Below are 24536 nucleotides of genomic sequence, written 5' to 3' on the forward strand. Positions count from 1 at the left end.
ATATACTAAGAACCTTTGTCTTCTGTTCAGCTTTTCCTTTAGTTTTGCACTAGCTGTGCTGCCTTAAAATAGGAACCCTGTTAACTGCAAGTCTGAAAAAGAACCTTAAATCGGGTCCCTCACAAATATTAGTTGCATTCCCCACCCCATCCTGCTTATCAGAAGCTACCATATGGGAATTGCTAGAAAATAGTTGAGATCAACATAAGTGAAAGAAAAAATCTTAAAATATATCTGAATAGGGAAAAGCAATTTATCCATTTTATGAAGTTAAAAACTTAAATTTATTTTCTGCGTAAAATGCATTAGTGAGCTCTCATCAGTTTTGAGAAAATAATTTGAGTAAGAGGCTTTTATAATCACACCAAACTATAAATCAGATATTTACTTAAGTTTATGAAGTATAAAATTGTGTTTATGCCACTGATTCATTGGTTAGAATAGATTATTACTGTCTTTTTAAGGCAAGATAATTTTGGTAAGAATTTTAGTTTAGACTGATTATGACTGTAACTTCTTACGTAATGCCTAAAATGTTTTCCAACGAGTTGGTAGTACTTTGTATAACTTTAAATAGTTACATTGGTGATGTAAACTGTCAACCCTAATATTGGTAAATTTTGGTAAATTTTATTTTCAAAATGTTTAAATACATCGCTATATTTTTTCCAGTGATGTTAGCCTAGTGGTACATTACGTGACTAAGAACTCTAATGAAAATAACTCTCTCACTAGTTAGAGATAACATCAGCAGTCATGAAGGAAGGCCCTAGTACCTTGTCCTAAGACCAGCTTTGTTTTTCCTTCCCTATGTCCTTGCAATTTATAAACTGCTGAAGCTAGACTTAATCTGTTACTTAGTACAGCCACTAAGAGCAACAACATCAAACTTCTAGTGCTTTGTGTTGCAAGGGGAAGTTGCATCATTTTTCTCTGAAAAGTGACACTTGAAAATGGCACACAGGGAACCCCACAAGGTCAGCTACTTCCACATCATATGTATTTGGTGTATGAATATTTTTCTAGTTGCCAGTTCTACAGACACCATGAAATCTGAAAGATAAACTGGCGTCTTTCCTTCCCTTGCATCACCAATAATGAAGGTTCTGCAGGCAAAATTATACCCTTAGTGAGAGCTGTGTACAGGTGTAACTGACTGAAATTCAATAAATAATTCTGCCCACAAGGGAATGGAATCAGCTAATTCGGTCATAGCTGAGTTTGCTCTGCAATGTTCGCAGGAGTAAAAATCAACAAAAACTCACCTTAGTTACTGAAGTAAGCAGATTTGTTGAATAAGGTGCCATGTTCACACAGCCGTTTTTCGAAACAGAGCCCTCATTTAGTTTCCATATAATATTGTCATGGTTTAAAAATACACTAGATTGTTGTCATTTCTGTTGAGTACAGAAAAACAAATTTCTTCTATTACAAGGAATTACTCTAGAAATACACTGGGCTGATTCTAATGGATTCTATTCTTGATCTATAGTGGGAGTGAGTGATGTTATTGGGCTGTTTCTTTCCCACCTTTCAACTTATTTATTTACTCCTTCCACTTTGATGCATCAGTCCTCCAACAAAGGAGGAAAGTAAAATTTTGAAACTTCTGCTTACTTATATTAGAAATAGCAGGAACACTTTAAAGCTGCCATAAAAGGGACAGCCAGTTTTATTTGTGGGTGTTGGGTTTTTTTGCCCTTTGGGTTGCTTCTAAAACTAGACTGGCCAAAGCATTAAACCCCAAACAGCCCTGCACTAATTCAGGAAAGACTAGAGAAGCTGCCTTCATCTCATTTTCTGGCTCATGGCTGCTCATTCTGTGGGTAGATAAATACTGTATATGGATTAGTCATTAGTCTAGTAATATATTCTGTAGTGGATACTTTACAGATGTTATATAATTAAGTACAGAAATTGCATCTGTCAGTATTGTAGACAGAAAGTGATGGAAGCTAAAATTCAGTGTATCGTGAGACTCCTTCCTTAACTCGTGCCATAAAGAGGTTTGGAAGAAAGTACATGGATGTGAGCTCAGGACCCTGACCTTCATCTTAATAGCCTGGTATTTGTGTACATTGTGGTTTTTAATATTAAATTGTATTTAATATTTAAAAAAATATTTAATATTTAATAGAGTCTTGGGGTGCAGGCTCTGAGGGCACTTACCTCAAGTGGCTCCCGGAAGTAGCAGCATCTTCCTTTTCCAGCTCCTGTGTGGAGGCGCGGCCAGGTGGCTCTGCATGCTGCCCCATCCACAGGCACTGTCCCTGCAGCTCCTATTGGCACATGGCCATGCCACGGCTTCTGGGAGCCACGTGGTGCAGCCCCCAATCCAGCGTCCTGGCCAGAGCAGGGCTGGACCGCGTGGTGCAGCTCACAGGCTGGCTTAAAACGGCTCCGGCCCGTGGGCCATACTTTGCTCACCCCTAATGTAAAGCCTAAAATTCTACCAAAAAACTTCACACTTAAAATGCTCATCTATGCTTAAAAAAAAGAAAAAAAGAGAGAGATGAAATCCAAGGCCCTGTTAACATTCTCATTGCGAGAACACAAATTCAAATATAAAATTAATAAGCAAATGGCCACCACTATATTTGGAACCAGCATCACATACTGATAGCTTCCACGAGTCAAGAAAGCTGCATTTTCAGCTAGGCTATACTCCTCCATCCAGGTTTGAAGTCAGTGGGACTTATGCTCCAGAGTCACTTACGTCCTTTTGAAAATCACACTTTTTGGTGCCTAAATATTGGGTTATGAGCCTAGAATTAGGCTTCTATTTTTGAAGAATTTGGCTTGTGTATAAAAATCAACTAAATAGCTAGGAGCAATTTTGCTTTGAAGTGATTTTATGCCACTAAAAGTTTTTAATAGCTCTAATGCCATATGGTGTAAACATTTTGTGTACATGCTTAACTTTAAACACATGACTACTAAGGTAAGTAAGATTCCTTCTTTAAATTTTCAGAATCAGGGAAGTAATTTTCAATGTTTTTTTCCCTATAGTAGGTTAGTAAAAATCAAATAAGATGCTACCAGTAGTGTGTTAATAAAAAGCATTCATAGTTTAGTTCATTATAAAGGTATAATCTAAAGTTGCAATAGCAAATTTCAAATTATTTTGACAGTCTCATCCTAATTTAATTCAATAACTTAAAAAAAAATATTTAAATTGCTCCACCCTATTTATATCCCATGAGGTTATAGTAAAGGATAAAATTTTCTGGGTATTTTAACTAAATCTGTTAAATTTTTTAAAATTAGTTTTAAAAAACAGGACCTTCAAGAAATGTCCTGTCTGACCTCTTCTTTTTTTGGGTGGAGGGAGACTTTTTGCTAACAAATGACTGGCCGGCTTATCCTTCAAACGTACATATGGTTAAAACTGCATTCAAATGTAAATGTGAAGACATTGTATTGTCTTTCAACAACATTGGCTTCTTCCTCATTGTTACTAATCTCTTCCATTATTCAATTTTTCTATATTCAAAATGGCTGCCACTTCCCATTGCATAATAGGGTTGAAAATGCTTATGCCTTCAATAAAGATGGTGTGAGGGACACTAACCCCATAGTGAAAGTGGCTACTGTTTACCGTTGTTCTAATGGGACTGAAAGCACAGGCTGTCCACAGGGAGGAGGCCCTCCTCCCATGCTATGACTATTAAATGGAGAGGAGGTAGGTCTGCCGTAAACTTTGGCTCAGTTGGAAAGCAGTGGGGAAGGAACTCTTCTGGAGAGAAACTACGAGCTCTAGTGCTGCGAGCTCTCAGGCCTCCGAAACATCAACACTCCTTTGTTTTTTAGGAGCTGTAGCGGTCTATGGAGTAAATGTGACAATTGACAGGTTCCTCCCACCCCAGAATGCAGGCACCATCAAAAGGGAGTTGGAGTGTAGAGACCTACCAACCCTCTCCCATACATACTTGGTTCCTTGACTTCTCCACTTCAAACACCTCCATACCCCTATATACCATAGGGGTTGGGGGCATCCCTGTCCCCTTCATACTCCCTGAAGCCCTCTACACTTCAACAATGAAATTCCATAGTCAAAAACTTCATTTAAAAGTGATTAAGGTGTGACAAGTGTGATATCCTCTAGACACATCCAAAAAAGCAGGGATATACCAGGTTACATTTCCTTGTCATTTGAAGGCAGAAGGAAGTTCCTTATGATAATGCAGAACTTTCAATATCAGTGGAAAACTGTTGTATTGGCATTAAGGTACAGCTAACAAGTGTCCCAAACTTGATATTCTTTACTTTTTAAGAAGTTGCATTGAAGAGAGAGATCACACTTACATGAACCTTTTGTTCATGGACTTATTTTGGTTATATGCTGGCTTCTACACACTAAGCTTTAACTCTTCAAACTTCTCCACAGAGCTCTACCTGTGTGCCGCAACCCTGTACTGAGGGGACTAATTCAGTGTATGCCAATTAAGCCTTCAGACCCTTATTATTCTCTGCAGAGAATAGGTTATGGCGCGCTGTGTGTGGGGGGGGGAGTTGCTGATCACGAGAAACTCTGACAACTAACTCATTTCACAAAGGCCATTGTACCGTCTTCAGATGACATTTTTCAGTTACTGCTACTCTAGGTGAGATTTAAATCCATGATCTAGAAGTGAAAAGCTCTGTCTTAAACCCCTGATTGTCAGTCTTCTGAAATAAGACTGTATTATAAGCATGAAGATTTTGAACAAGCTTTTTCTTTTTTTCTTTATAAAAAACAGAAAGAAGAAAGAAAAATTCAAGGGCAGCTTAATAACTCTGACTCTAACCAGTATATTAGAGAACTGAAAGATCAGATAGCAGAGCTGAATGATGAGGTAAGTGATGAAAAAAAGCTGTCATCTTGCTCATTTATATCTTGTATCTTGTAACAGCATTGCAGTTCGTGCTGATTATGAGGACCTATTGCAGTTTAAAGATTTAACTTTTTCCACAGTAATATTTTTTTCACCTAACACTGTAAAAATTACATTCCAGTTTATTTAGTGAATATTGGCTAAAAATAAGGTATCAACATTTTGTCAGTCTTTTTATTAATGTTAAAATGACCCAAAAACGTTACCTGCGTTTTTCCTAATTCTCATGAGCTTTTAGGAAAGGTGTATAATAAGCAATAGTTAATCATGTGTTGAAAATGTTACACTGCATTAGAAGCTCTTGTTAGCATCACAATAACTTCAGTTCTTTATTTGCATGCTTTTTAAGGTGAAATAAATTAAACTAAACTGTACTTTGTGGTATTTACCGTTGAGAGGAAAGGTCTTTAAGTGGAAGTATTACTGAGATTGCTAAAAAAAAAGGATGCTTGCTTAATGTCAGTTAACAGATTTCTTTGTTTTAAAAATTGCCACAACTATGAACCGATGAAATTCCTGACAGACTTCCTTAATATAAAGATTTTAGTAATTTTCTGTTAACTATAAAGATTCTGGAGGATTTTAAACACAAAAGGCTTGTATAACTAGGACTCTTACCGGTATAGTTCATTTGTGTCATCTCATAACATTATGGAGATATGCCTGTGGCTCTTTTGCACCATGAGTGTTTAGATAGTCATCTTTGCTTTTTTTTTTTTTTTAATACTGCTAATATACACTTTCCAAATAAACAGGTTTAATACAGTCAGCTGAAATCGTAAAGTTGTAGAGCAATGCAACCTGTTCTAGTGTTCTTTCTATTAAATAATCACACCACTTACTTACCATGATGCAGTTAGTGTTTTTGTAACGTGTACAAACTACTCTAGTAAACACAACCTTAAAAGGCTCAACCTTTTTAAGACCCATCCCTTGAGGATTATAATATAGTGGAGAATCTTGCACTGCTGTCTGTACTGTAGATAAAGGACTTCAGTCTCTAGGGCCATCAATCCAGCACCTTTAGCATGCACTAAACTCACTTAAAGATAAAGTTAAAATCAATACCCTGCATTAAAGAATGTTATGTTTAAATAGATACAGTCAACCTGCTTATGCCCTCAACCTTCTTTAAGGGAAGGTGAATTACTTCCAGAATCCTTGGAACAGGTATATTTTGCAAAAATGTTAGGAGTAACTAAGGAACGGCTGACTAGTTAAACTTGTAACTAAGACTGAATAAGTTCAGGGAAAATGGGAATGGGTGAAAAGAAGTCAATGAATTTCAGCACAGCTGTTTTTGGAAGAACAACGTTTGAAGTTAACTTGTCTTTGTCCAATATCTTGCAAAAGCTGAATGGCTCAGCAAAATTTTTGACACAGCGATTCCTGAGTGTAGCAAACTACATTAGATGAAACTGTTAATGCACACTAAGGAACTTTTAGTGCGCACCCACAGGTTCCGTGTGAGCCAGTTATTGTGCAACATGCTAGTGCACACTTGCAGTCCTCTGGTGCAGACTAATACATCATGTACACAGGTTCTAAATCTCTACTAGTGGGTGACTGGAAATGAATTTAGTTCATTTGTTCATTAGTATCAACTCTTAAAATACATTTTTTGGATAAATCTAATTTGTTTCCTTGCATGTATGTTTTTGCAGAAAAAATCTTAATGCAAGAGTGTCTTGACAAAATGATGAAGCAAAAATGATGGTTCAGATCCTCAGTGTTCAATCTTTCCTCTTTAAGATTAATATATTTTAGCAGGTACCTATAAAACTATAGACCAATCCTTATAAAATTTTGTACTGAAAAGAAAGGCCCTCTTTCTATATGTCCCAACAATGGCTACAAACTTTCTCCTTTAGCTAACTGATCTTTGGGTCTACTTCTCTAAAAGTTTATAGAAACGTTAAGAATAAACCTGCAAATTCATCTTCCTGAAGATAGGGCATTGTTGTACGTGATATGCTGACCACAGCCATTCAGCTGGCTGATGTAAAACACGTTCATTGGGATTAAGCAGACTTCATAGAAACTTTGTGAAGTTACTCCTTTTTAATGCATTATAGCTACATGACTTTAAATTAAGCGCACAAACTTAGAGCTGACTGGAAAACAGAAGTCCCTTCCCATAAAAAAGTTAATTTTTTTTCAAATGTTTTGTCCTGATGGAACACAATTTTTTTGCAAAACTGAAAATTTCTCTCAGAAAATTTTGGTTTTGCAAAAAGGGTGGTTTTTTTTCCATTGGAAAATCATTTTGGTAACATTTTCAGACAGCTCTATATGAATGTAAATGCTGTTTTATTTATCTTACAGAAAAACTGAGATTAAGGGCCAGATCCTCAGCTGGTGTAAAGTGATACAGAGTCACTGAAGGCAATGAATCTCTACCAATTTATATCAACTGAAGCTCTGCCTCAATTCAGTTAGACTGGACTCTGGGTGGAATATGGGCATGGACACAAGTATTTGTTACTGTGTGTGTGGGGGGGGGGGCAGGAAGCTAAGCTAATACAGGTATTTATCTGGTAAATCTAGGTTTACATCAGAAAATCTAGGTAAACTTCATTTTAAGCAGAAATAATTATACTGAATTGCTGTGTTTCAGACCATCAGATTATGGAACAAATCTTATTTTAAACTAAATCTTATGTATCTAAATACTGTTTCTGGAAAAAGTTCTGAGAGATTTATCTTTGCCCCAGGATAGCCCATTTGTACTAAAAATTGAACGTCTCAGGTGAGAATTAACTTTAGAGGCCTACACTTGCCCCCATTGGACTGCTTATGTGATTATATAGGTGCTTAAGTACCTTACTGAATCTGGGTGTTGGGACCTACCAAGTTGTCATTTTACCACCATATTTTACTCAGTAGAATCCTTTTGTCAGGGGACTGACTTGTGTTACCACATTGGCACCAGCGCTTCAGCTACTTCTGCAGCCTAACTTCTCCCTCCTGTATAAGCCCTGGAACTGAATCACAGTTCCAGTTTTAGTTCTGTGCCACAGGAAACACCTTCTCTCAGCAGCTCCGCTTTATGGAGGGATGGACATGGAAAAAGGGCCTGTGGGCATATGACTGATACTGGGTAAAGGGGATCCACCCTAACCCTTTGAATATCCCAAGCTATTGAACTCTCCTACCCCATCCTCTTCGTCATTCGCCTTCAGCCACATGGCATTCAACACTGGTAATAGCTGGCCCACTGGGGGCTGCCTTCTAGGGTGTGCTAGTCCACCCATAGACTTGTGTTCCTAAATGAGATGAGATGTTTGGGAAGTTACATTAGTCACTAAACTGTTCCTTATAATTACTGTGGGGATTATACTTGGAGAGAGCCCACTGCCACAGTTCTAGTGACCAGCCAGCTGCCTCTTCCCCCAGCACTGCAGAGGCTCCTGGGATTTGCCTTGGTCCTCCTTTGGGTCCCCTTCTAATAAAATAAGGCGTCCAATATAGCTTTTTTAAAAAAAAACAAACAAACCTCTAAGAGCAACTCTGCTTCCTCCCAGAGTGATTCAGGATAAATGCATCAGTATCCCTGGTGTCAAACATTCTGGATTCTGAAAGGCTGTGAGGTTTTGCTAGGATAAGAGGGGAAAACCCAGGGAGGTGCTTCCCCTGCTAAGGTATCCCATGGGAAACCTGTTCAGCATGACATAGCTTGTGTCTCAGGTGCTTTGCTCCTTGGAGAAGGTAGTGTATAGAAAGATCCATTCCTAAGGTTTATGCTTCCCTTTTATCTTCTCCTGAAGAAAAAGCAGTAAAAGTTTGGTGCTGTCCCTAAGAGGGTACTATTTTCTCAGGCACCCTGTGGATAAAATATAGCACCACAGTATTTTGAGGAGGAGTTATGTCCTCTATTTCCATCTTCAGACCCTCTTTTTGTCCTGGCTTAAGGCCATTCATTAGCACATCTGCACAACTACTACAGGTTTAAGAGCCTCACTACGGCCAGGTCTATACTACCACTTACTTACACCAGTAAGTGGTGTGAATAAGCCATCCCTCTGAATGATGTAAGTTACACTGACCTGAGTGTCAGTGTGGATAGCACTATGTCAGTGGGAGAGCTTCTCCCACCGACATAGCTACCGTTTCTTGCGGAAATGGATTTATTTACACTGATGGGAGAGAACTCTTCATAGAGTATCTTCACCAGATGTGCAACTGCACCGCTGTAGTTCTTCTAGTGTAGATTAGCTCTTAGATAAAGCTTCTGTTGGGCCCAGCCATGATCAGAATTGGTATGGATGCCTCTCAGGGTTTGGGGAGCCCTCATGCTGTCATACTCTTGCCAAGAGAGATGGTTCAACAGAAGGCACAAAGAACATCAGTTGCCTGAATTGAGCCATTGGGAATGCCTTCAGATGCCTTTCTCCTCTCTTGACCTCATCTGCCTTCCTAATGGTGAGACAACAGGAATGCGAAGGCTTACGTAGACAGGCAGATGGGACCTGATGCTCTTCTGTATAGGAGGCATCCTCCAGAATCCTCCTTTGGGCAGAGAAGAAACAACTCTGCATTATAGCAGTCTGTCAGGGGCAAGCTCAACACACAAGCCCATTGACTCAACCCTTACAACCTTTCCCCAAGGAAATGGGAATTGAACAGTACGGTTCTCCACCAAGTGTTATCAGATGGGACACTTACTAAATTCTTATTTGCCTTCTGCAAAAACAAAAGCCTTGGATCTTGTCTGTTCCAGGCACTGGAAGAAATGGGTCTGGAGGACCGATGCCTTCTCATTCAACTACTCCGAATGTCAGGATTCCAATGTAAATTGAAGACGGGAATCACCCTTGTTGATCTGTCCTCTGCATATGACACTGTCTGGAGACAGGTCTGCCGCCTCAAAGTCTCCCGCGTCATTCACTGCCAGCGAACGATCTGCCTGTTGGCAGCAATGACTGGGGACTGCCGCTTTAAGGTACACCTTAAGAGTTCTTGGTCTACTGATCTGGCCATTAACTCGGGCATCCCTCAGAGCTCTGTTCTGGGCCCAGTAATTTTTAATCTATACTCCGCGGATATACTAGCGATGGAGTCAGGAAATTCATGTATGCGGATGATATTGCCCTAGCTGTTCAGCATACAAGCCTCCATACAATCAGCTGCACCCTAACCTGCACCCTAACCTTCGCACAATGGCTGATTATTTCCAATGCTGGAAACTTAGGCCTAATCCAACCCCCGCCCCCCCCCCCCCCCCCCCCCCAGTAGCTACTTTCCATCTGAACAACAAAATGGCTAATACCAAACTTGATGTGCAGTTCTGCCGTGAGAGTGTCCGCCACAAAGCTAATCCAAAGTATCTTGGCGTTACACTGGACCGGAGTTTGACCTTTCGACAACACCTCGAACTCCTGCGATAAGGTCAGGTCTCATGTCGCGCTTATCAGAAAATTGGCTGGAACATCATGGGGCTCCAGTCCATAGACCTTACGAACTGCAACAATTGCCTTGGTATATTCTGCAGCTGAATATTGTGCACCAGTGTGATCTTATAGCAGTCACACTGAACTCCTTGACACTCAACTCAGTCACGCTATGCACATAGTGTCGGGGATGCTCAAATCTACTCCAGTTGACTGGCTCCCAGTCCTATTGCACATCCAGCCTCCACAGATTAGAAGAGCTGCTCAGACAACTCACTTTCTTAATCATGTCAATGCAAATACGATGATCCCACTGCACCATGACCTGCAGAATCCACCAAAAACGAGATTAAAATCCCACAACTCTCTATGGAACTGTATCAAGATCCTTACACCTAACTTTGATGCTGAGGCTCAGTGGAGAGTCTCATGGAGCATTTCAACCACTCAAACAGCTAGTCGTTGATCCTGTTAAAGCAAAACCTGGTGGTTCCTCATGTAGGAAAGACTGGTGCCAATTGAATCGCATCAGGACATCTCATGGGAGAAGAGGGTTTGTCCACATTAAGTGGGAAAATGAGGCAAACACCTCTGTGACTGTGGTCACCAAGCACAAACAATAGAGCACATCATATCTGAATGTTCCCTTTGTTCTTTCACCAGGGGCCTGAAGGACATTTACCAGCTCACTGCTGCGGCAATGTGCTGGCTATCAAACTTAGATATAAATTTGTAATTGTTGCTACCTACCGAAGCCATGCGAAAGAAGAAGGTCTGATGTATTCCTTGCCTCCTCTTCTGCCTCTTGGTGATTCCAGCAAGAAGATTAGATTGGGCAGGGCTGGGGTGAACCTGATAGCCTCCTAAGGACTCTCCGGCCCTGGTTCCCTTGACTCCAAGAGATGTCTCCCCTTCTTGGGAGCTACTTTTCTCAGAAGGAATCCTAATGCAAGGCCCAATGAAATGCCAAGATCCAGCTAACGGCTTGGAGCTTGAGTGTAGAATTCTAAAAGTTTGGATATTTTGATGCCATGGTGGATTTCTTTCTTTTGCCAGAAATGACTCCACCTCAAGTTCATTATAGGATCTGTAAGGTGGTGGGAACCTAGTATAATGTGAGCACCAAATCCTACCTCAAAATTTGTTTTCTGGATTTATCAAAGGACTGAGCATCTACCTCTTGATTCAAAGTTGTTTCCCTGGGAGCTCTTACACGGTGTGTCCCCAGCATCTTTTGCTTGCGTCACCAGATTCCTGAAGACAATTACCAAACTTTATCATCCTGTTAAGATACCTGTTGGCAACTGTAAGCTTAACTTTTAGTCTTGAATCACCGTCAGAACCAAACCTTTGAATGAATGGCTACCATCTTTATTATTCTTTTTTCCTCAGTCTTGCCTTTTTGGCTGCTGTGACTGCCAGATGAGCTATTGAACTTAATGCCTTGTCCATTAAAAAGCCCTTCCTACAGTTTCCCTGCCCCCCAAGAGAGATTCAGAATTATTTACAAGGGTTTTGCCCTGCCATCTTAACCAGAACATATTCCTTGTTTGTTGTCTTAGACCACCTCATCCTCAAGAGATCACAGGTGGCACTGTCTAGATATCTGCATAGCCTTCAAATCCAGCTTGATTAGGTCACATCCTTTAGGAAATCATATTCTTTCTTGCTTATGGTGGTAAAAACAAGGGCTTCAAAGCGTCCATGGAAATCCTCTCCAGAAGGTTCAGGACTGCTGCTGTAGATGCTTACCAGAGATTGGAAAACCTCCAAGTCTGAGCTCACAAAACAAAATCTGTCTACATCTCGGGCAGAAGTATAGCCTCCGACAAGGAGATGTGCAAAAGATCCAGCTGACAAGTGCTACATCCCTTTCCCAAATCCTATCAGGTTGCTGTGGCATCTTCAAATACTGCATTTGTTTGCCCAGTTCTACAGTCTGTCATTCTCCCCTTCCTTGCCTCCTTATTTTCCTCTACTGTTCCCTCCACCCTCTTCTTTAGGAGGACTGTTTGCTTCTTCCAAACATACTCTAGGCCAGAGTATTTTACAGCATGTGAGAATGGATCATTTGAAATTAATGGATCATTTGAAAGACTGACTTCAGGTAAATCTTCTCGTGGCCGAGGAATCCTTTGGGTTTAATCCTATCTGTGTGTGGTTCTTTTAACTGTTAATTTTCTAGAGCACAAAACGTCAGTGTCTTGACTGAGGCAGTGGTGCATTTCCAAGGCTTACATAGTGATGCTGCGTTTCAGCTGCTTTGTAACCTATGTGGGCATAGGAATCAAAAGTTCACAAGTGATCTCTGGTCTAGACTGAAAAGATTTATTTGCAGTAAATTCACATTGCCTGTCCTCCCCTGTTGCTGGGTAAAACACCCCCACAGTCAGGAAATTGCCAGTATACATAGGAAACGCACACACACATTGCTTTTAAATGTGGGAGGTAAATAAACTGAAAAAGTTTACTCCTTTCTCTATTCTTTCAAATACAGTAAAAGTTATAGATATAAAAAAATCACTTCTTATAAGCTGCAGATCTCCCTGTGTTTCCTCATATAGCCAGTCAATAGTCTTCACCTTGTACGACTCAGTATTATGGACCGCTCTTCTATGCCCAGCTCTCTCTCCCAAAAAAACAAAAAAGACAAAACAAAAAAACAAACCCACACTGTTCTCTCAGCACCAACTCAGCAGTTGAAAATATGCAATACTGTTAATTATAATGTTGAATATATGTTCAAAACACCCTTAAATTCTTCACAGCAACTAAATTTTTGCTACTAAAACTGAGTTCACTTGTCTAGAAATCATTCACCAATCTGTTAGTTTTCTCTATTAATAATTTTACTTGATATTTCCAGTAAAAGCATATTGCCAAGCATTAACTCTGTTGTGCATCAGACAGCTATCCCTTTAAACTCCAGCAACATGGACAGTGATATTCTGTACTTCAGCTGTCTTCTAGATAACCAACACAGCTACAGGAATGGACTCTGGATAGTAGAAAGAAAGTCAAAAGCAAAAACTCCAGGGCTTCCACTTTTAAAATATTTTAAGATAGCTTGAATCACTGATACTGTGAAAGTCATCTAAATTTACAATATCAGATGGCAGTGTGATACTTCTTTCCTTACTGATTAAGTCACTTCATTGGACACCAATTTTATAAATTTTCTCCGTAAAGATTTGAAGGTTGAGATACTGTAAAAATCTGGTGGCATTTTGGAAATTGTCACTAATTCAGACAGGAAGGCTGAACCGAGCTTCCGTCAAAGCCGTTAGTATCCTCTTGATTTACCTGTGAGACATCTCTGTTCACCAATGTAATCCCATTGCAGTTCTCCTCCTTTTGATCCAAGCCATTCCTCTCTGTAAAAAGCTTCCATTTTTTTCCTGCTCTAAAGAGGAAATCCTGGTATCAGCAACTGTTGCCTCCTTTGGTGTCTAGTACTTAAGCAGTTCATTTGTTAAGAAATTATGCACGAAAAGAGTGGGCTATAATAGGTTTATCTGAGCAACTTAATAAAGTTGGGGGCTTAAGGAAAACCAGCAGAGTAAATATCTGGAGCTGGATGCTGTCATCCAGTCCAGCATAAAATTACATAGAGACTACACTGTGTACATGTTGACCAGTGTTTAATGGTTCTTGCTGCCTCTCTTGTTCACTCTTAATTCAAACTGAATGGAATTAAATGATTTATAAACTACCTTAGTCCTGGGAGTGTTTTATGCACTACCTCTGTATACTTAGTCACTTTGTGTGTATTACACAGCAGCTGTGTCTGCTTCCTGTTGGATGTTGCAAGGCTTAAATGTGTTACCTAGATTACAGGAGTGGTACGAAAGATTAGCATTGACATGCTTGCCCGCAAACTACACTGACAGACCACAAGATACCTTTGGAGACAGAAGCAAGGTTTAAGAATAGTGGTTTCTCGTTTTACAGGTTTTGTGATTTAGGACTGAACTGCTTAAAACTTTGTGAAATTGTTGTTAGCTAAAAATATTACACAAGGAATTTATACTAATGCAGTAGTGTAAATGCTTTCTTTTGCTGTTTTTAATTAATGGAGTCTTACACAGTAGAAAATGCCAGCTTCTGTGTATACTAATGCAGTATCTTAAATGGAGCAATTAGTTTTATTCTTGTGGCTAGTTTCACACTGAGGCAGATTATGCCGGGCATTTATGCAAGTTTACATGGGGGAGCCAGGCAGACTTGCTGTCCCTACTCCTTTATGGGTGTATAACGTTCCAGAGAAAGCGTGACCATGCCCCGCACTGGCACTGGCCCACAAAGTCGGCTGGCTGCATGGGGGTAGCAAGCTGTACTATTAAAAAAGGATGTAGCAGCAGGCACGATGTGTCTGCATGCCTAGGAGCTCTGCACCTCCCCCCATTCATTGCCTACAGTGTACGAATGAGTGCTAGGTGTTTTAAAATGTTATGTGAAATTGCATGTATTTAGAAGCTTCCGCAGTAATAATAATGGGGACACTGTGGTCTTGCTGTCAGGCACCATTCTGAAGCTCTTGTCAGTTAGTCACGTAATTTTTTTCACCTATATGCTATACAAATTTTAACTTAGGAGACATAGTGAGATAAGCTAAAAAACCCCCTAATCCAGCCCTGAAGCTTAAGTTCATGACTCCAGGATTTCACTGAAGACAGCAATTTTACATCCGCTGTGGTTGACTGTGAACATTAAAGAGGTGTTTCTAACATTAAAGACTTAATTTCTTACAAAACAAAACAACTTTCTTAGGCTGGTTTAGGTTTCCAGTACTTGTTCTTAACCGGAGAGCAGTTTAACACCACTTACTGAAATTAGTTTGGTTGTTTTTACTCATAATAAAGGAATTTTTTGCATCTTTTCTAAAAATATATATTTTTAGAAAAGCTTTACATCCCCTGTTCATTTCAATGCAGTTGTATTTTTGGAAGCAGGAAGTCACTTGACATCCTTGAACCTTATAGGTAGCAAAAGAGTGGGGTGGGTGGGTGTGTGTTGAAGCAACTTCTGGATCTTTATTCCTAGGCTAAGAAGGGCTTCCAGGTTGAAGACTTCGCAGGTCTTGCTAAGTGTATTTTGTAGGCGCACAGAGGAGCTACTGTAGATAAATCCATGTTCTTAAATTTGAATGCACCATTCTTGGAAATGTAGACGTTACAGGATTTTCTGTCTTGGGCATTCCTAGGAAAAACAAAACTAATGAGCAAATGAAGAATTCAACTAAACTTCTTAAAGCAAAGGTTAATAAACCTGAAATTAGGTACCGGAGAGGATAACTGAAGAAAGGTAAATGGTTTTGAAACACTGTTTCTTGAGATGACCTCTTTTCTGTTCCTCAAATTTCTTCTAGTTATGGAGAAGGCATTCTCTGCAAACAGCATGTGGCCCCAAGAATGGAGTGGTTCCACCTCACTTTGTCTAGCCATTACCCCAACATTAGTACAACCTGTCAAGGCCCAAACTGAATCGCTTTTAATGCTGCTCTGTTGGCACTAATTGGAAGACACGCCACATACTTTTTTGGAGGGGGTATTGGGACAGGAAGTAAGTTCTAGTTCTCCAGAGTCCTCAACATATTCTACATGGGGTCTCATAAAAACGGAAGTCATGCTGTCTGTGCCCTTCTGTTCCAAATTGTTAAAAATATATACTTATTAGCAACACATTTTATGTACAGAACCATGGAAAAGGAGTAACATGAAGACAAGCCTATGGAGAGGAAATCAGCTCAGGCTATTAGTCTGTCCAGTAATAGAGCACATGTTCCATATTTTCATCTGTGCTAGTTCTTTCAGTGGAAATGAAAACGTAGGACAGGAAAATAATTTAAAAGTGAACATGAAATCAAGCACTCTTCTCATTTGCAAAAACAAAACATGATATTTTAATTTTTTAAGTCTTTCTAACTGACTGATAGACCAGAGTGGAATTTTTTTTATTCTGAAAAAGATTTCAGGAAAAAGATACAACAGTTAGAACATTGTTCCCCTAATCAGAGTTGAATAGACTGTTTTAGTGAGTTCTTAGTCAATAACTTGGTGAAATGATTTTAGAGGGAGACTCTCTAATTGTACCCTAAATCCTAGTGTAGATGGAGCAGGTGGAAAGATAGTTTTAAAAAATTTCTCATTTTCAATATCTGACACATTTAAAATTTTTACGGGAGTGGTACTTAAGATTAGCATTGACACGTTTGCCCACAAAGCGTTTGTGTTTGGAGAACTAGTGACTCCTCAATTTATTACTCTTTCTACTCCCACCGGTGTGCAGTTCATCCTAAAATTGATCTGATATTATATTCTAAGGACCTAATGCAGTCAGTAACATTCTGATATAGGTATTATCTCTTGGTCAGATCATGTTCCTGTTGATCTAACACTTTTAAGATTGGCTTAATGAAAACAGACATTAAAGTTGGAGATTAAATGCCATGCTTTTAAAAGATTCTGCTTGTGTAAATAAAATTCAAGACCCTTTAAGTAATTACTTTGGGGATAAATAATGCATAAGATATGACAAAAGGAGTAATCTGGAATATGGGTAAAGCTGAGGATAAGGGGGCATCTTGTAACTTTAGTTGCAGGAATGGAAACCTGGAGAGCTAATCAAGGAAGCAATGAAGGAAAATTAAACTAAGAACATCAGTGTAAAGAATTAAAGAAACTACTATATATTAGTGCACTACACAGATCATGGTGAAACTTAATGGCCTCTGTTATTCAAGAGGTTATACTAGATTTAATGGTTCCTTCTGGCCTTCAACTCTATGAATCTATAAAATTAATGCTAGAAGTAAACTGTACACACTAATATTTAAACAAATATTTTATGAAGCTTTGAATATTTTCTGCCTTGAAAAGTGGAATCTAGCAACTCCAGCCTATTAGAAATAAGGTTTCAGCTTGTGCCATACATAGAGTATTATTTGTCTGGTATTTCTTGGCTTGTAGATAGCTCAAGCAATGTAGGCAATTGCTATTGGGATGGTACTGGATTTGGTTTATCAATGGCATTTAGATACCTTGGAAACAAAAGCCCAAGACATTAGCCTGTATAGGGAGTATAATACATCTAAAAGGTTATCGCATAATACGTTCTCAGTCTACGTACTGCTGTAAATGAGTGTCAGCCTAGATGATTGGTCTCACTGACTGAATCTCCCTTCCCACTGAAGATGACATTTGGGTGTACTATTTGCCTTGTATATTATACAAGGTTGGTTGGTTTGCAATTTTGGGCACCCTGGGAATTGTACAGTAGACGTATGCTATGTCAGCTTTGCACGTATGTCTCCTGGCAGTTCTAGTTTCCTCAATGCCATTGTCATAAGATTATCAGCCCCTCACCAGGCAGAGTGATACTGGTCCAGTTCTTGTTTTCAGTGGTTTTTTCAGTAATCTGTAAATTTGCACCCATTACTATAGTATCTAAGTTTGGACTGTTACAATCTTTTTATTAACACTTAAGATTCTAATGAATGTTTCTAAACAAAACCAAATAAAATTCGTTTGCATTAAGTATTCACCTTCTAAATATAATGTTAATTGTTTGAATTTTTGTTTACTATAGATGAATGCTTTCAAAATAAGTGGCTGCATTTAAATGTTTTTCTGCTTGATAACAAATGCTGTCATTAAAAGGAAATATGTTAGCCCTCAGATTTACAAAGAGTAAGCATTTCAACTTGTGGTTGAAGTTTATAGTGCAATAAATCATGTGCTTTTCTTGTATCATATCTTGCAAACACAGTTGGACAAGAGACCATCAGATTTGCCCTCCCACAAGCAGAGCTCTTGCAAGGCTGCTGGCCAGCTAAAAATGCTGTTGCTTTACTAGTACATGTCAAAGATAGAGCCTCTATGCTGGCGGAGTCTGATTTAAGTGGTTGTGGTCAGTCTGAGGAACCTGTGATGTGATAAGATAGCATTCGTGAGGTCATGTGGTTTGCAAGCACCCAATCTAATGCTGCAGCTTTGTCTACCGTGTGTGTGTGTATAAAAAATGCATTTTAAAAGTTTTGTTCTTTGGTAACTTTGCCCTTTAGTTTTATGTCCTTGAGAATCAGGGACTTTTTACAAAGTAGATAATTATAAAGATTGTTACCAAGGTCGAAGGTGTAGATGGAATCCCATTCTCTAAGCAATAAACCAAAGATGAAGAAGCAGCATTATATAGATCTCTCTAATGCTGTTCTGTCCTTGCTGAAATCATGTATTTTGAGGCTGGGAATTTTAGTACCTGTCTGCTTTTGACATAAGCAAATAATGGAGGCAAAAGCATTACTGTAGAACTAAGACACTGTATTTATGAAAGTTAGTAGTCTTAGCTGTTCACATCATCATTAACACAAATTGACATCTAAGGTACACTTAACAGAAAAACTAAGGTTGATTCCCTAATAATCAGGGCTCTCTACTATGTAACTGTGGCCACAGAGTCTGCCTTGGAATTATGCTCCTGCATCTAACTTTTCTTTACAAAAAATACCTTCTGTTCCTCGTGGTTGAAGGAAAACCTAACAAATGTGAGCAGTATAAACTGATGTGGAGTTCTCTTCCTGAGTCTGCAGCCAGCATGAAACAATGTACTGGAGCAGTATAGACTGCTCTGTTCATCTCAATGTGACTGAAATGTAAAGATGTCGGTTTAGGTGCCGACATTAACTATTTCACTGCTGGCAATTTCGGATTAGATTTAATAGTAAAGTTTAATGTGCTTGTTTTATGTTTAGAAACCTCCTTTTTTTAACTTTGAAATGAAGTTGCCACAGACTTTTCAATCTACCACATCAGAGATCTGAGGAATCTAGGTCCACTTTGCAGGGGAGTACACCAGTCCTTGAGTATTGTATATTTGGGACTATCAAAGCTATCTTGGCAAGTCAAAAAAACATCTGAATTCTTGTGCACATTGCAGTTCTCTTCTGCATCGTAGACGCTACGTACATGCAGAAGAGAAGCTACAGTCCTGTGGTACAAAAAATGTAATGTTAAAAAAACCAAACTGCGTTCTCATCAATTTAACATGGAGCTACTTACTGAATGAGTAAAGGAAAGTACTGAGGAATTGTCATGATTATGTAGCTTGTAAAATATTTTCTGGTAAATCGTTTTTTGGCATACAGATTACCTTTAAAAAAAATTAATCTGGTTCCGTTTAACATCCGTTGTTTCCTCAGACTCCTCTAAAACGGATATAGGGATGCTATAGCTTAAGTACAAAGTCCCACTTTCATAAACCCTTTTTCTGCTGAGATTGTCATTTTTGGGAAGTGTAGTTCTCTTATTAATATTTTTCTGTACTGTTTTTTGTATGGCTTTCTGAATTAACAGCCACAGATACAGAAATCTTTTTAGCTGTTGAACAGTTAAGTGTAGACAGAAGCAGTGTACACTTCCAGATAGCACTCTACTAATATTCCTCCTTCACTGAGGGACAGCATCTAATGGAATGAGTTCATTATGTACATTGTAAATGCATGACAAGTGCCATTTGTTACAGTATTAGTTACATGTTCTTAGCATAATATTTCTAAATTGAAACCATCTAGTCTTAAATTTCTGCTGTATTTTGAGCTTCCTCTGTTTTGTTCAAGACAGCAGTCTGAAAGTTGATAAGGTGAGGACACTTTTTGACATGTAAATTACAAACACACATTTTAAAATGGGTTTTAATGAAAACTTTGTTTTCTGAGCGGGCTGCTCAGAGCCATCTTAATGAGCAACACAACACTTTTTAGACTAATGTTTATAGGTAGCAAAACACTTGTCTATTACTGTTTTGCTAATTGCTTCATAATTAAAGAACTTTGTAGTAATTTTTGCTTTTTTAAAAAAATATTAAGATTGAATTCCTCACTGCCCCCTTCTGATTGGTGTTCTCAGCATATTCTTGGAGAACCTGAATAGTGATTTCAGAAGGTTGTGTCTCGAATTAGTTTTCCATCTTCCCAACCAATGGGCAATGAGAGAGCGCTGCAGCTCAAATTCCAGCATCACTATTCGGGTCTTCCTAACTTGATCCTTCAGTAGGGATTGATAGGGCTCACTTCCTACCTCTGTAAAGTACAGATCCAAGTTGTGAAGTATACCATCTATGGTAGCTTTACACCTAGCTGGGATTTGGGCCCATGGCTTTCTACCGTTCCTCCCCATCCAAAACATTGAGAGTGGAGAAATATGAAGGAGAATCATGGATTTCACCATGCAAGAAAAAAAATGCAAAAAGATCCTTGAAATCCTAATATGATGTAAACCAGAGGTGGGCAAACTACAGCCCGGGGGCTGCATCCGCCCCTTCAGATTTTTTAATCTGGCCCTCAAGCTCCCGATGGGGAGCAGGGTCTAGGGCTTGTTCTGCTCTGCACGTGCTGTGGCTCCACGCGGCTCCCGGAAGCAGTGGCATGTCCCCTCTCCGGCTCCTACACGTAAGGGCAGCCAGGGGGCTCCTCATGCTGCCCGTGCCCCAAGTGCCGCCCCCGCAGCTCCCATTGGCCGGGAACCGTGAGCATTCTTGGCCCGCCAGACAATTTCCATACCCAGTGGTGGCCCTCGGGCCAAAAACTTTGCCTACCCCTGATGTAAACTGGGGTTAAAAATTTCTTACTGACTCCTCTGAATATCAGATTATTCTTTGTACTATCTGTGGATCCCAATGTGGACCTTTTTGGTATCCATGGAAACCACTGCCCAATGTCCATTGATTTTTGTTCTTTTTTGCAGGGAGGAAAAGGGACCTGCTTTATCACTGTTGATGGAATATATGGGCCCAAACAGTCAAAGGTGTTAACATGCCCCTGTCACTGTACAACATTAACAGTTTTTTAAACAAATTCAGGGTTCCAAGTACAGATGCCTTGGTAAATAAACTAGGAAATGTCAAAGGTTAGAATATTATTGGTTGAGACATGCAAGGTAAAGAATCAAAACAAAGCTAAAGCACTGAAATGGAAATTGAGTAAGATTTTGTTTGATTTACAGTCATTCTCTTTTTAGAGAGGAATATTGGTTAGTCTCTGATTCAGTCAAGCAGTCCTTGGTGAGGAAGAAAGGATTTGTTCTGTTCAGTTTTGAGCTGGGAATGATTGATTAGTCACTTCCCTACTTTCAACAGAACAAACACCAAAAGTTGGGGGGAAGAGAGAATAGTAAAATATGGGGGAAATGAGGCTTTTGTTGATTTTGGGCTATTCCATCATGGAAGGATGCTCTGGGTTGGCAGGTTGTCCATGACAGCTATTCTTCTGGACCCTGCCTCATCTCCCTAGTCAGGGGCAACATTTGGTTGGTGTGGTCAGGTTCCTATCCTTCACTGATTCTTCTCAGGCTGAGCAGAGCTAGCTGTGCTTTCTCATCTTGTTATGCTGCTGCTGTTACTACAATTGATATCAGGATCGAGTGAAAAGCTATCGGAGATGGGACCAGAGGAAAATAGTGGCAGGGGAAGGGTGGAAAGGAGGACAAGGGAGAAGACAGAGCAGGATCTTGCATGTATCTGGCTGGGGTCCTTGCAGCACTGATGGTCAGGTATTGCCAGTGGTGTGCTGAGATCTGGGTGTCACCATAAGAAATGCTTCTGCTGGGCCTGTAGTAATGGTGATAGTCCTCCCCCTTTTGCCCCCTCAGAGTCTCTCTTTAAGGGCCACTAAAGGGTGATGAGCAGAATAGCCAATCCTTGCATGATTTTGTCCACCAATTAGGCCTAAATTTTGGTTCCACACTCCTCTTGTTTACCAAATATGACCATAACACACTCTTTGAGTGTTATCAGGAGATCTTTGTTTAAATTAAGTCAGTCTGTTTCTTTTTTGCATCTTTTTTAAACAATTCTATGTAACAGTCCATTGGGAAAACTTGTGAACCTTTATCCACTTTCCACCAATTAGGCCTACTCCAGTTGTGAGCTTTCCACTCCCCAGTTTTTACAACAGACTGCTGTGTGTGTAGCTCAGTAGAGTGGTACTGCTGAGGCTGCTGCTGTCATTAGGGCCACTCTAAAATCCCTCTGCAACTGAGCCATCTCCCATAACTAGCCACTATGGCCTCTGATCACAAATAAAGGCAACTCATTGGCATGAAGCTACATGGTCTTGTGAACTAAGCATAGGTCTAAGAATGTGAGAGTCCTGCATTCTAATACTACCATTAATACTGATTGCTTTTTGCCTTAGTCAAGTCACCTAAACTTTCTGCATGAATTTTCTTGGAGGTGAGGGGGGAGAAGTAGGGGTGGGCAGGGGTGTTTGTTTTTTGTTTTTTGTTTTTGTTTTAAAAAGGTGAACTTCCAATTTTCATTGGAGTCGTGGTAGGGATCACAAAGTGTTTACAATTCACCAGAATGTACACAACCTTCCAGTAACTGAGGCCCTAGTAGGCCCAGTTACCCTAGTTTATTTGAACAGTTTTCCCTTGTAAAACATACATGGGATGTTGGCAACTATACAACATATCCCAGCACCAACGGTAGGGTTCCACTTTAGCAAAAAGCTGAGGGCAGTGAGGCTGCACACCACTGAATGATGCATGCTCACTCTCCTATCCCAAAGAATCCTCTCAATTACCTTCCTAAAAGTCTGACTGGCCCTGATCATCGTGATGCGACCATGGTGGGTAGAACCCTTATTTGGGGTAGGAAGCAATTGTGTCCTAGCCAATTTAAGAATACAGGGTCAACTCTGGCTTTAAAAAGACAGCAAAAGTGTGAAGTGATTGCTTCTTGTAACTACCGTATCTATGTCCATAATATGTATGTACTCAGCCTCTGTGCGAACCAGTACCTTCTGGTTAATGCTTGAGGCTTCAGTAATTTTATTTATAGGTGCCAGCTGTCAGGAAGAGGGGAGTAGAGATGTGCAGATAGTTCCCTGGCCAAAGTGTCACAGGTACTTGCAGTGTGATCAGTGTTTTAAAATATTTTTGTTGCCATTTCCTTACTTCAAATAAACACTTGCATTAGAACCTTTTGTAGGAAAAGATTCTGGGAATTTTCCTTCCACCTACCAAGTAGTTAGTTCATAGCACCTTCCCAGGGCTAGATCAGCTGAAAACTTTTTTAAAAAAATCATTGTTTTATTACAACAAATTTTCCAGTTTTTAGGAAAATTAATTAACTAAATTTGGTTTGTAATGACCAGATACTTTTTTTATGAATAGGGGCAGCTTAAAAGTAAAGTATATCTTTCTCAACACTGTTTTGCTACTATTTCAATCACATATTTGCTGTAGAATTTCAAAGTTTAATTGGATTATATGGCAGTAGATCAAAACCATAGTTTTCAGCCATGTAGTGCAGTGATCAAGAGGTCATGACCTCCCATTGATCGCTTTATTGGTTTCCTGTTCTGATTCACTGGAAACCTTCTGGTCTGAACATTTGTCGCTAGTTTTAATCTTTGTCACGTTTACAATACAGCAGCCTAGGCTTTGGTAAAGCTGATACAGAGCACAGAGTTAGCATCTTGTTTCCTTTTGGCTCTTGAGCCCTTGATAACTGATAAAGCTGTAAAAACCACTTTCTATAAAAAAAAAAAAAATCTCATATTCATAGTTGTAAAAACAAATGCAGAACAATCTGAAATACAAAACTAGAAGGCAACTGGAGATGAGATTTTTTTTTATGCATTAAAATTTACATAAAATGTCATGGTTTTAATTAACTTACAAACAGTTGCATGATTCCTGCCATCCTGTACAGCCACTGGAAGGCATTCTTTATTGCAAGACTACAATTTCCAGAACCTGAGAATACAAAATGAAAAGGCCAAATGTACTAAATAGGTGCTATAAAAATAAGCCTGAAATGACTCAATCTTGGAAACTTGTTGCTACTGTTTTGCTGTTCGCTTATGACGTGTTGCTCTGGTTTGAACCATCTAGTGATATGGTCAGCAAAGTTCATTTGCATTAGTATTTCAGTTTGTGTGCCACTGTTAACACTATGCATTTGTTTCAAATTAGTAGTTTAGAAAAGAAAATTACTTTTTGGATCATCCTTCAGAAATTGGAGAATTGAGCAGTTACCAATGGTTATCACACTGGTAATCGCAGGCCGAAGGGGTTAACTGCATATCTTTACCATTCATCATGGTTGCAGTTCCATTATCACTGTTACCCTTTTCACTCCCACTGTTCACAAGTAAACTGAAATTATCTCAATCCAGAGCATCTTTGCATTTTTAAAGAGAACCTGTCATGTTGATAGGAAGCTGAATGTGGAAACAGTGCGCAGGCTCCAGCTGCTACAGAATGTCTGTTGC

The 24536-nt window shown here is 39.5% G+C and overlaps 1 protein-coding gene across 24 annotated transcripts in view; it reads left to right on the top strand.

The window, feature by feature from the left end:
• EVI5 (ecotropic viral integration site 5) overlaps positions 1-24536 on the top strand; it is a 144375-nt gene that overhangs the window by 104232 nt on the left and 15607 nt on the right. For 22 of the 24 annotated variants that reach the window (XM_027821357.3, XM_043520931.1, XM_043520935.1 and 19 more), the window contains one exon: positions 4740-4835. The exons of the other annotated variants lie outside the window; for them this stretch is intronic. In XM_027821357.3, the coding sequence (XP_027677158.1) occupies positions 4740-4835 (96 nt within the window). The remainder of the gene's footprint in view (positions 1-4739; positions 4836-24536) is intronic. 24 annotated transcript variants of the gene reach the window in all.

Source organism: Chelonia mydas, chromosome 8 (assembly GCF_015237465.2).
Source record: "Chelonia mydas isolate rCheMyd1 chromosome 8, rCheMyd1.pri.v2, whole genome shotgun sequence".
Taxonomy (NCBI): Eukaryota; Metazoa; Chordata; order Testudines; family Cheloniidae; genus Chelonia; species Chelonia mydas.